The 11,871-nt window shown below is 42.8% G+C and overlaps 1 protein-coding gene across 3 annotated transcripts; it reads left to right on the forward strand.

Annotated features, from left to right (window-relative positions):
• The first annotated feature begins 44 nt into the window (after nucleotides 1-44).
• MRPL22 (mitochondrial ribosomal protein L22) lies at nucleotides 45-5,814 on the forward strand. Of its 3 annotated transcripts, XM_066197427.1 has the most exons (7): nucleotides 45-105; nucleotides 575-620; nucleotides 1,789-1,924; nucleotides 3,046-3,111; nucleotides 3,422-3,499; nucleotides 4,345-4,414; nucleotides 5,527-5,814. In XM_066197427.1, the coding sequence occupies exons 1-7, from the start codon at nucleotides 78-80 to the stop codon at nucleotides 5,736-5,738; spliced, it is 636 nt and encodes a 211-aa protein (XP_066053524.1). In that variant the 5' UTR covers nucleotides 45-77; the 3' UTR covers nucleotides 5,739-5,814. The 3 variants fall into 3 exon arrangements, with proteins under 3 accessions (XP_066053524.1, XP_066053526.1, XP_066053525.1); XM_066197428.1 differs by lacking the exons at nucleotides 45-105; nucleotides 575-620 and adding an exon at nucleotides 1,187-1,253; XM_066197429.1 differs by lacking the exons at nucleotides 45-105; nucleotides 1,789-1,924 and having other exon boundaries at nucleotides 602-620.
• Nucleotides 5,815-11,871: the final 6,057 nt, after the last annotated feature.

The following is an 11,871-nucleotide window of genomic DNA, read 5'->3' on the forward strand; positions in this document are numbered from 1 at the left end:
CAGCGCCGCGCACGCCGCCGCAAACCGTCGCAAACTGTGCCCGCCTAAGGGCGCTGCCGCAAAGCGGGGCCGGGAAGATGGCGGCGCGCCGGGCGCTGGGCGCGGGTGAGGCCGAGGGGACGCGGCTTGAGAGGAGGGGTGATCGGAGGGATGGAGCAGCTCTCGTATGAGGAAAGGCTGGGAGAATTGGGGTTGTTCAGCCTGGAGAAGAGAGGCGGGACCAAGTTGCGGCCTTCCGGTGTCTGAAGGGAGCGTCCAGGAATGATGGAGTGAGGATATTGACAGGATGAGGGGGTTGGCTTCAAACTAGCAGCGAGTAGGTTTAGATTAGATATTATGAGAAAGTCTTCCGTATGAGGGTGCTGAGGCACAGGGTGCCCAGAGAGGCTGTGGCTGCCCCATCCCTGGCAGTGTCCAGGGCCAGGCTGGGCAGGGCTTGGAGCCACCGGGGATAGTGGGAGGTGCCCCTGCCCATGGCGAGGGGTGGGACTTGATGGGCTTTAAGATCTTTTCCAGCCCAAACCATTCAGTGATTTGATGATTCTGTTCATGCCTCACTTTCCCTTCCCTCCAGGTGCTGCCTGGGCACGGGGACTCCTCAGCTGGGCACGGCCAGAGAGGTGAGTGTGTCCCCTGGGCAGTGGGACAGGCATGGCCTGCTTGGGAGCCTGGGGCTGAGTCTGGTGTCACCTGGCTTGGCCATCTCAGCAGCCCTGGAACTTTGGGGAGCACAGCTCTGTGTTCACAGGGGCCACTCTCTGCCCCCGTGGGGTCTCTCTGTGTGTTCAGAGCTCGTGCCATGATGGAGCTGTCTCTCCCCTCACTTCTTTCTGTTAGGCATCCATATTTTCATAGTCCAGGTCACAGTAATGTGGTTTCTGTGCTGTCCCAGTCACTGCTTTCCTTAACTGCTGAAGTTTCCCCACGTTCTGGAGGAATCCCATAGTACTGGTACTGCCAGCTCTATCCCTGCAAATACCTGAAAAAACACTCCATGACATGGAAATAGGTGTATGATGCTAATTCCTGCTTACAGGGTGTGAACAGTGGTGTCCAGTGCCCTTTTGAAACTAACCAGCATGCTCTGTTTGCCTGGCCTTTTTAAGGTGCACATAAAGATGTTCAAGGCTCAGTAAAAGTCACAGTATTTGGTGTTGAACTCACCTGTTTCTTGCAGTCAAGGAGTGGTTGCCCACCGCTGCTTTTCCAGGTAGCAGGGGGCAAAATTCAGCTTGGTTTTTCAGAATCTTCAGGTGAGCAAACTGCCTGAAAACTAATTTTATTGCTGTCAGCTGTCTGGTTTTTGTATTGACTGGATTGTGTGTTGGAAGTAGTTTAGAACACCTCTCTTCAGATTTCGTGTTTATAAACCTCTGAGCTACTCAGCCCCTTGAAAAACCAGAAATTTTCCCTGCTGAATATGTTGTTGGTGAAGGTTAAATAAATGTGGAAAGTACCTTGGGAAAGGGACAAACAGTTTGTGTGAGTCCTGAACCCCACGAGAACATCAGCACAGAGGTGACTGTGACTTGGGGTGACAATGTGAGGACGCTTAATGTGGAATCTCATTCTAGTATTCATGGTTTGCTTTAAGAAGCTTGAGTCTTCTTGCTGAATTAAAAAGCCCTTTTATAAACCATAAAGGACTTCAATAGTTGGGGGTTTTTGAGTACACAAATGTGCCAGTTCTCTTTTCCAAGACAGCAAATTCACAATGTTCCAGGTAAACTGGGCAGGGAGAAAAGAACTCTTGTGTTCAGCAGCTGAGGCTGTGCTCTTGTCTTGCAGGTGGCTGGCATCTGGCGGCCTTTTTCCTCTCTCCTGCATCCACACAAGCACATCCCTGCAGAAAATGGGGAAGTGGGAGAAGAAGAACAGGATTGTTTACCCTCCCCAGCTGCCTGGGGAGCCTCGCAGACCAGCTGTAAGGATGCCCCTGGGAATGTCCCTGCCTGGGAACATTCAGCAGTTTCTACACAGATTGTCACTGTCTGCACAGGGTGACTGCACAGGGCACTAGTTTGACAGCTCATTTGCTCATTATTTAGGGTTTTATTCAGTTTGGCTGTATTGTAGACGTTAATATCACTTGGAATGCTTTCCATCTCTAAATTAAATTGGAGCCCTGAGTTACTTGGAGCTGATCACCTTCTCAGTGTGTGGTTCAGGCTGTGAGGGGCCCATCCTCTGAGGAAGTTTCTGAACTACAAGGAGGTAGAAATGGTACTGTCAAAAACTGATGTTCTGGAATTCCATTGTTATATTTTTTTTTCATTAGGAATTGATATGTTGTGGCTTCTGTTAGACACACTGCTCAGCAAAGTAAAAGTTCTTACATCTCAAAATAAAATGGGGTTTTTTAGGCATGTACTGTGTGGGCCATGAGCATTTATTGGTTGCTCCTGTGAACATTGTGGCCCAGGACAGAAATCCCTGCTGCTGACTGATGCACTTTGTGTGAAAATGCAGCTATTGACAGAACTTGTTCATTAAATCAGTGTTTTACCTGTTTATCAAGAGTGCCATCTCTTTCAAATTTGTATTGATGTTGGATTCTACCAGCTGGTGCTGATCTCTGTTAGCAGTAATGTTAAATGGGTCTGTGGAGGCAGCTCTTTGTGCCAATCAGACTTGAAACCCTCTTCCCTTCGGAAGGGCTAATTAGGTTTATTCTGGTAACACTGTTTACTTGCTGGAGCAGTAAGTTGAGTTGACAGCAGGGTAGTATTTTGAAGGCTGAATGGGCATGTCAATCTTTGCTTCTCAAGTGAGGAGAAAGAGAGGAAAAAATGGTGATAAACCTTCTGGTTATCCTTTTCAGGGACTTTCACTTATAAACTAAGTGTCATAAGATTGTATTAAAATTTTCTGCATGCTAGCAACTTTTTCTAGTGCTTTCAGTTCCAAATATCAAAGCTATGCCTGATGTGCTGTTCTCATAGTATTCCTAGTAAGAACATAGATTGTGGAGCAGACATGGGTGCTCCATTCCTGTTTTCACAGCAGAATTACTCATCCTTTACCTTTATTTTTTTTTGCCCCTAGGAAATATATCATTGTCGGAGGGAAATAAAATACAGCAAAGATAAGATGTGGTACCTGGCAAAACTGGTAAGCAAAGAGTGCTTTGTACTGTGCCTGAGAGAATGCAAAATTTAATTGTTGTGTTTGCCTCATTGAATCACAGTTTAATCAGCATCTTCCTAGCAGAGTCCTGGGGATGAACATGGATCTGGCCAGGGAATGGGAATGGCTGTTTGTAGTTTGGCTTAGCTGTAAGGTATTACAGTGAAGAAATGGCAATTAGGAAATGACAGTATTTTTGTTTTTATAATAGCAGTATAATTTTAGTAATGGCTTCTGAATAAGAGAAAAGAGATATTTGTAAATGCAGAAGTTAATTTTAACACTTTGATTGCAGATAAAAGGGATGTCCATTGATCAGGCTCTCGCTCAGTTGGAATTCAGTGACAAAAAGGGAGCAAAGGTGATCAAAGAGGTAAATACCAGTATTCTTTAACACTTCTGGCTTCCAGAAAAGTAAAATCAATACCTGTCACCAGAATTTTGGAGGTGTTTCTACTTCTGTGGGCTTTTGTGTTTCAAGTAAGCCTGTTGGGAGCACATCCTAACAACATATTTTTGTTGCAGTCATGTAATGTTGTGACTCAGGAATATGTTTGGGTCACTTGTGCTCACTGTTCTGATTTGTCATGGTGATAAATTCCATGTGGGTGTCCTTTCTAGCAGTGCTTGGTTTTGAGTTCATGGTAAAAGGTGCAGAATACTGGTCACTAAATGGCTGCTACATCTCTGTGTTTTGGTTCTTGAACTGTAAGAGATGAAAGATATTATGAAGGAGATGACTGAGTTCTGTAAAGGCACAAAAGTTCTGAATACACTGCAGTAGTTTGGATTCTCAAATTACTCATTTTCTTGGCTGAAGCATTGATTTCTGATATAATTATGGCAAAGAAATGTCCTGTATTAGCTGAAAATATTGAATGGACCAAGTTAATTTTGCCCACCTTGGAATTTATTTCTAATCAGGTGTCTAATTATACAAAGGTCCGTGGATGGAAGGCTGACAAATGCTGCTGGAAACCGTCTTTTCCACTCCCTTTCCTCCCCAAAAATGTAATAAAATCATTCTGAGGCTTTTTCATTCTATGCAAGGAACATCCTTATGTAAAAGATGCTTGTCTTTTACCAGTTTTTATCTCTATAAAATACTCTTTCTGTAACTGACTTAAACTTGCAATTTCGTTCATGTTATCTAGAGATAAGAAATAGCATTGCTTAAATTCCTCCTCAGTATTTCCATTTCTTTTCCTTTTGTTACAGGTTTTGTTAGAAGCACAGGAAATGGCTGTAAGAAACCACAATGTGGAATTCAAATCAAATTTACACATAGGTATATTTTTTTAATTTAGTGCATTAGAAAAAATGTCATCCTACTCTATCCTACCCTCTGAAAATGCGTTACATTTAATAAGATTTTGATGTTTGAAATCACCAGAAATGAATAGAGGACAGTTTCTGCTAAACTTAACTTTACCAAAAATGAAAGGCAAATGTTTGCAGCATTTTTAAGATGGATGTATCATTCTGAGAGTGGAATTTCTGCTCCCTATTGAACAGAAGGTCCTGAAGATGAAAGATTGGACAACAAGAAGAAAACGGTTTCTAGTTTTTAGTGTTGCCAGTCAGAGATGCTGGAAGTTTTGTCTGTGACTGGTACAACTTGATTTACAGAATCAAAATTAAACTTCCATCAGACACAGCATAAAAGTAAATGAGTAATGGCAGTAAGCTTCTTAATAAAAAGACTTGTCTGTAGATGATTTTCAGGATAAGCTTGTAATAACTAAAGTGCTTTTTAACATGGAAAAATGTTAGAGAAATGTTTACTCTTAGGTGTTTTAGGGCCCAAAAAAAATAAATTCCCCTTTTGTCTAAAAGGGGATAAATTTTGCTCAACTGACCTCATAAGCTTAAAGTCACCTGGACTGTAGAGAGATTTGATTAGAATTCTTTGGAGCCTTCCAGGCCTCTGCCACAAGAAGGCTCAGCTGTAGTGCAGGACTGGATGTGCAGATAATGAAAACACCTGTGAGGAATGCAGTAAAGGGAGAAAGGAAGGAAAATGAAGTCTGTAAGACTTCACAGAAATTCATGAGACAAACTACTGAAAGGCAGTGAAACGAATACCACCTTCAGAAGAGCTGTATAATCTAGTAAGTGCTCAGTGTGATTTGTCCTTCACCACATATTTATCTTCATGTGCCTGCTGGCTAAATTCACCTTTTTGGTGCCCCTGAAGGGCGTTAATGCAGCTCACGGGCTCCTCTGTAGCAGTGATCTGCTAAACGTAGCAGAAGAAAGATGGAGGGGAGAATCCCGAGTAGAATTAACTTTCTGGAAGCAGCCATGAAAAATACCCTGGCAAGACAAGGTGTTTTATTGCAGCTGCAGCAGTTTGTTCTTGACTGAATAATCTCCTCTCCCCTCTCCTTTTTCCCGCAGCGGAGTCGCAGACGGGCAGGGGCCGCTACGTGAAGCGCCTGCGGTGCCACGGCAAGGGCATGTTTGGCATGATGAAGATCAGCAGGTGCCACTACTTTGTGAAGCTGGTGGAGGGTCCCCCGCCTCCCCCAGAGCCACCAAGGACTGGCTTTGAGCAAGCAAAGGAATACGTGCAGCAGCTGAGAAACAGAACCCTTGTTCACACGCTGTGACACTTCTGTGTGGGTATCTCTTCTTGGGCAATGTAATTATATAAAGGAATCATTAAAGTCGTGGTTTAGTAATGTCTTTGGTGCTGCTGGAGCTGGATGATGTGAGAAAAATCATGGGGTTTTATCTTATTTGTCAAGTCACGGGTATGGAAAAAGCTTGGAGCTGCAGATGTTACTTTTTCTGAGTTGGACCACAGAATTTGAGCTCAACCCTGGACTGTCAAATCTAAAACATATGGTGCTGTTATAAAGCCTGGTGTCTCTGTTATGTATGGTGGGCCTTTTATTGTAAAACTGTACTTGACAGTCATGTTGCAAGATCAAGCCTCAAATTAAAATTTGACTTCTGAAAGTAGTTACAACACTGGAATAAAAACAAGTAACAGTGGGCAAAACTAAGTAACAATATTGGAATATCAGACATCAATTTTTGGTTTATCTGGGCTGTAACAGCCTTCCTTGTGTGTCTTGGGCATTGTGTCTGGGAGTGGGAAATAAAAGAAAAATCCTCGGAAGTTCAGGCTTTGGCAGTCAGTAGGTGGCAATATTTAGTTTGTCAGAGAGGAAGTGGCAGTGAAAACTTCCAGAATCGTCAAACTGTTTTGGATTTTGCCCATGGCATTAATATGATACAGGCATGGAGTTCAGGCTCTTCTCTCAGGAAATTCATTGTGGGTAACAGGCAAAATATGGAGAAAAGCCTTTTCGGGTGAAGAGTGAACTAATTCTGCATTGTCTGGAAACAAATTGCTTTTCCAACATTGAGGAAAGTAAAACACTCCATGGATTTAATATGAAGTGGCTTGTTGCACATACAAATCAAGCTTTCGGTTCCCTGAAAACAATCCCATTTTTATCATTACTTCTTTGAAGAGAAAAAGACTGAGATTGATAGGGGGAATCTCATTTCACTCAGTCAGATTTTCAAATCAAGATGGCCAGAATTGATGAACATCAGCATAAAAACAGAATGAGCAGCTGCTTGTACATGCAAATGTCTGATATTTAGACCTTTCTTTTCCATTCTGGGAACATGAAAGTGGGAGACAGATTGCTTACCTCATTTGGGTCTTTTCACCACAACAACTGATGGTAGCTTTTCTTACATGTGTTTACTTTGATCAGTATTGGATGGTGGCAAAGGGACAGTTCCTGTAAGGAAGCAAATTACTGTCCTAACAGAGTACAGAGTGATTTCTTTTGGCTACCAAGGAGAGGGTCTCATGATGTTAAAAGAGTATTAGGGGATGGTGAAGTTACACAGGAAGCACATTGAGAGCTTCGTACCATTAATGGGGGCCTATTTGAAGTCTGGTTTTCTGCAGTGCACTTTCAAACACATTTTTTGCTGTAAAGCCACGATTTAGTAACTTGCCTGAAAGGTGTGTTCTGATAAAACTCTATCTCTGCAGTCCCTGATGTGTGTTTGAAGAACTGTTTCTGTTGTACTGTGATAAACAACTGTGCTGGGCTCTGCCAGCTGCCCTTAAACTCCTCTGTCAGAGGGAATCTCTTACAAGTTGTAGCAAACTTGGATTGTTTATAATCTTTTTGGGGATCATTGATCTGGGAGAAGACTAAAGAATTGCAAAATAATCCAAGTTTAATAAGCAGTCACATGTTTTACGCTTAGATACATCTAAATATCTAAAACCTGGCTTCTAGGAATTCTATTCCAGTACCTATTTCTCCTGCATGTTGTAGATTTTGCTTCAGATCTTTTCTGGACCTCCAGAGAAGGCTGTACCCTTAGAGATATCATTACTCTGCTTATGAATCCACAGACAGAGAAGTGAGAATGTGACTGATGTATTTTCCAGCTTCTTAATGATTTGCAGGTGGCTCTGAAAGGCCTTTAAACAAACAGACCTGTGCTTTAAAAATTTTTCAGTTAAAAAGGAAGGTTGTTGCTTGTTCTCGTTTTCTTCCTCAAGACAGTAAGTGGGAAAACTCATTTTTAGCATGTTTTTAGTATTCTTCTATTCCTTGGTGGCATTTTCTGCTATCTTAAACATGCATAACCCAGAGCTGATCTTTTTGGTGCTGGCTAAGGAAGCTCAACAGCTGTGTCTGTGACAGGAATGATGGGAGATGGGTGAGGTGACCTGGCTTGGTCCCTGCCTTTCCCTGGTAGGATGGTAGGAATGAATATCTGGAGTGGTTTCTGTGGTAGGTCCATCAGAATCCTGAGAACCTCACCTTTTCCAATTCAGTAAGATCCAGTGACACAGCTTCCTACTGGCAAGTTCTATATATAATTCTATATTTATAAATTTTAGAGGTTTTATTCTACTGCGCTTTCCTGGTAATTAGTACAACTGCACCTCAGTTAGGTGTTTGGTATAGATTCAGACACAAAATTCCATGCTAACTGCAATAAGCCTTTAGCAGATCATTTATTATAAAAGAATGTTTTGAAATGAATTGTCACCAGAAGGGATGGAGAGGCAGTGAGGCCACCACTTGGTGCTGATTTCATGAGTAACATCTGGGGGCACTATAAACTCACCACTGGTGTGGGTTTGTGCTGGTGGTACAGAAACAGGAGAAGGAGCAAGTACATGTGGAGGTATAGTGAGGCTTCAGGGAAATCCGGGGAGAGCAGAACTGTGAGCTCTGCTCAAAAATGTGAGATTAACTGAGGAGAAACTTGTAAACCTGCTGTTGGGCTTTTTCATAAACATTTTGATGTATCCAGTGAGAAAGTAGAAGTAGTTTAGTCAGGCAGCCTGATCTCTTTACGGATGTGTGTGGTTGGTTGGTGTTTTTTTTTTGTTTTTTTTTTTTTTTTTTTTTTTTTTTCTTTTTGAGACTTCTGGGCAGTTATTAATGAGGTGGTTCATCAAAGGGAGAGTAAGAAAGGCTCATGATTGTAGTGATTTTTTTAATGATTTTTTAAACATGGAAGAGAAATGAGAATGTGAGAGTCAGTGACCGGACCGTTGGGTACTGCTGGTTCTGGCCAGGTCTGTCCTGGGAGCTGCTGTGGTGAGGTGGGTGGGCTGCACTAGGGCCCAGCTGGTACCTGGGCACTGACAGGTGTGTTCTGCCCAGTGCTTCAGCTGTGTTGCTGTACCTGCTGTGAACTTGGCTCGACCAAGGTCGTGCAGTGCAAATCCTGTGATTCCCTGTTGGCACAAGCAGGAGTTGTGTGACAGTCCTGTCTCCTCTGCACTGCGCTGTCACTTGGGAAATCCTTCAGTCACTGGAGTGAAGGAACAATAGGAATCACTGCTTTCTGCCAGTCCCTATGAAAATCCGCTGCTGGGATGCTGGAAAGTAATTTGCAAACACAATTCTGCTTTGAATAGAAATAAGGTTACTCCTAATGTCCTCAGTGAACCACAGAAAGAGAGTGTGACATTCCGCAGCGTATGAGCTGCAGCTCTGCTGAAAAGGCCCCTAGTTCAGGCTCTTCAAAGAACAAGCCTTTATTGCTGAATGACATCTATCCAGCAGCACTTCAGCCATGTAATTTAAAATAATTAAAAGCTGAACAAAGTCAGTGACTGTAATGGCAGAAATAATCACACAAGTTGCTGTTTGCCAGAACCTTACATGGAGAAAATAACTTGAGGAGAAAGTTTCGGCGACTTACTTTTGAGTACTTAGAGTGAAGTAAGGAGCAAGATATCTCTTGGGAGTAGTCAGTGAATGCAGAGCTCATGTTGTATTTACTCTGTAACATCAACACTCTGCTTGTTTCAAGGAAGTTGTACGGAGGGCAGGCTGCCATTGAAGGGAGCAGGCCAAGGAGAGCCTAACTCCACCTTGAGCAAATTAGACATTCACCTCAGGAGTATTAGCTGAGGAAATTAACCTAAAAGTCTGTGTAATACACTTAAAAACAATGACAAAACGTGGGACAGGGCATCCGAATTACTGCTGCATCTGTGGGTGGTGCTTGTGTGTACTGCCCAGCAGCGCAGACATTAAGCTTTGTGTGGTAAAGGGGCTGTGGCACCCATATTCCAGCTCTCAGTGCTTTTGTGTTTACACTAACGAGGACTCCTTCACTGCTAGGAATTTATCTGCTGCGTGGATGACAATTTCCTATCCTAATAGAAAAGTTGCAAACCACTTTTCTGTCTTCTGTTATTAATCAGACGTTGATGCCAGCTAAGAGTGGAGTAAAGGCATTTGTACCTGCTGTTGTAGGAAACTCCATCCATGTGTGCAGCTAATAAGCTGGGAAATGTGTCTACAACTCTCTTATTGATTATCACCTTCAGAGCAAGGCAAACATGGGTCCTTACTGTATGCTGGCTGTGTAAATGAAAACTTTATTTAAAGGAAAGCAGAGTGAGATGCACTGCACTGGGCCAGTACAGGACTGCTGTTCAAAACCAGCTCCTCTAGATGCCCAATCCTTGCCTTCTTTCTTTGCCCACTTAAGATTCCCGACAGTGCATTAAGATGAACTCAATAGTTAGTAAATTTTTCCCTGTGTAGTTTACAAGCTCAAGGTTATGGGCTAGAACAAGTGGTGTCATGCTATAAATCAGGTGTAATGGAACAGCTTGGGAGAGTGCACAGGAGTCCATCCCCCTCACACTATGTTTGTCCGAAAACTCTGAAGGTAGAGCTGGCACGAGCCCAGAAACCCCCGCAAATGGCTGATTAATAATTAATAATAAGCCTCCTGCTGCTACCCTCTCTCTTGACAGGTGAATGAGGCAAGACAATTTTCATCTTCTAGGCCAAGGTGTATCTAGAGAATTTGGGTGTGCCACAACCAGAACTGAGGTGCTCTTAGGAGGGGAAGGTGGATTCCAAAGTCAGGGAAGGGAAGGGGCAAAATTATTTGAAATTTGGGGTTACTCTGGGCTGACTGGAGTCATGAGGAAGAATGAGAAGTCTGGTGCACGTACACCTGCTTTACCTCCAAAAGTCAGTGAAAATTTCTGAAATCAAGGCAATACCAACTGAACTATTGGCTGAGTAGCCAGAAGTGTCTGCATTTGTCTCTAGTATGTCACACTTCAAAGCAGAAATTCCCAGCTGTTCTCATCAAGTCCGAGGTGTTTCAGAGATACTCTTCATTTTTCTTTTGCTCTTATTATCTGTCTCTTTAGGGGGCCTGTACTCACTGCTTTTGTGGGGATGGATGCTTGGAAAGCAATTATTGTTCATCTTCTCCATCTGTTGTGATGCTGGATATGCCTGTCTTTTTGAAGGCTTTCAGAGTCTGTGCTGGGAATGCATTTCTCTTCCTAGTGTTGAGAGATTTGTATTTTTAATGGGTATTTGTTTTATCTATCACATGCTAGATTTATTCACTTGATAATCTCTCAGCAACACAGGCAATCTTCTCGTGTCCTGATCTAGTATGCGGGGATTGTATTCATTTAACAGTTTGGCTTTGGGCTGAGATAGCCATGAGAGGTAAATCCTGCCGTGTGCTGAGTGTGCTCACCACCCCCAGAGCAGCAGGGCCTTGCAGGGAGCTGCAGCTGCTCTCAGGATTGTGCTCTTAGAAGCTTTCTTTACACATGTAATATATGAATAAGTTACTGTGTGGTGCATGTCTTTCCTTCCCAGACCATGCCCTTCTTTAATATGATTTCTTGCTGATAAGTGAGGCTTCTTGATGGAATTTTTGCGATGACTGGCTGTGCTCAGTTAACCACTTTTGAGTATCCTAGGAGGTTTTTTTTTACATCCATCTGCTTTGATACAAAACAAAGGCATCCTTCCTTCTTCAAGTTGTGTTTCATTAAAGTTAGTTGGAAAAGGAGGTGGAAAAGCAAACGAAGCTGCTTTAAAAAAGTGACATTTCCACCCCACTCCAGCACAGTCCTGGAATAAACTCAGTATCATTTTGCCTGAATGTAAGATATTAACATTTCTTTCTGTCTACAGCAGGGAAAAACAACAGGTCTTTTGTTGTCTGACACAGAATCTTCCAACTTATTACTCAAAAAAACCCCAAAAAACAAAAAACAAAACCTCCACAAACAATTCAGATCCTTTATCACACAGCATCCTATCTTTATTTCTCCAGAGATATTTTCAGATGTTCTGTTTGCTCCTGATAGCAATCACAGGGGCCAAAATCCTGCGTTTCAGAAGGAGGCTGATAATAAATCTTTCTGATACGGTTCCTGGGAAAGCAGGGCAATGGGGGTGATGA

The sequence above is a fragment of the Chamaea fasciata genome, unplaced genomic scaffold (genome assembly GCF_029207755.1).
Source record: "Chamaea fasciata isolate MVZ Bird 193981 ecotype frontalis unplaced genomic scaffold, bChaFas1.0.hap1 SCAF_15, whole genome shotgun sequence".
In the NCBI taxonomy this organism is placed as follows: Eukaryota; Metazoa; Chordata; class Aves; order Passeriformes; family Sylviidae; genus Chamaea; species Chamaea fasciata.

Coding starts and splice junctions, on each gene's coding strand:
- MRPL22 (XM_066197427.1), top strand. CDS start 78: ATGGCGGCGCGCCGGGCGCTGGGCGCGG. Junction 1,925..3,045: donor GGGAGCCTCGCAGACCAGCT/GTAAGGATGCCC, acceptor TTTTGCCCCTAG/GAAATATATCATTGTCGGAG. Junction 3,500..4,344: donor GAGCAAAGGTGATCAAAGAG/GTAAATACCAGT, acceptor CTTTTGTTACAG/GTTTTGTTAGAAGCACAGGA.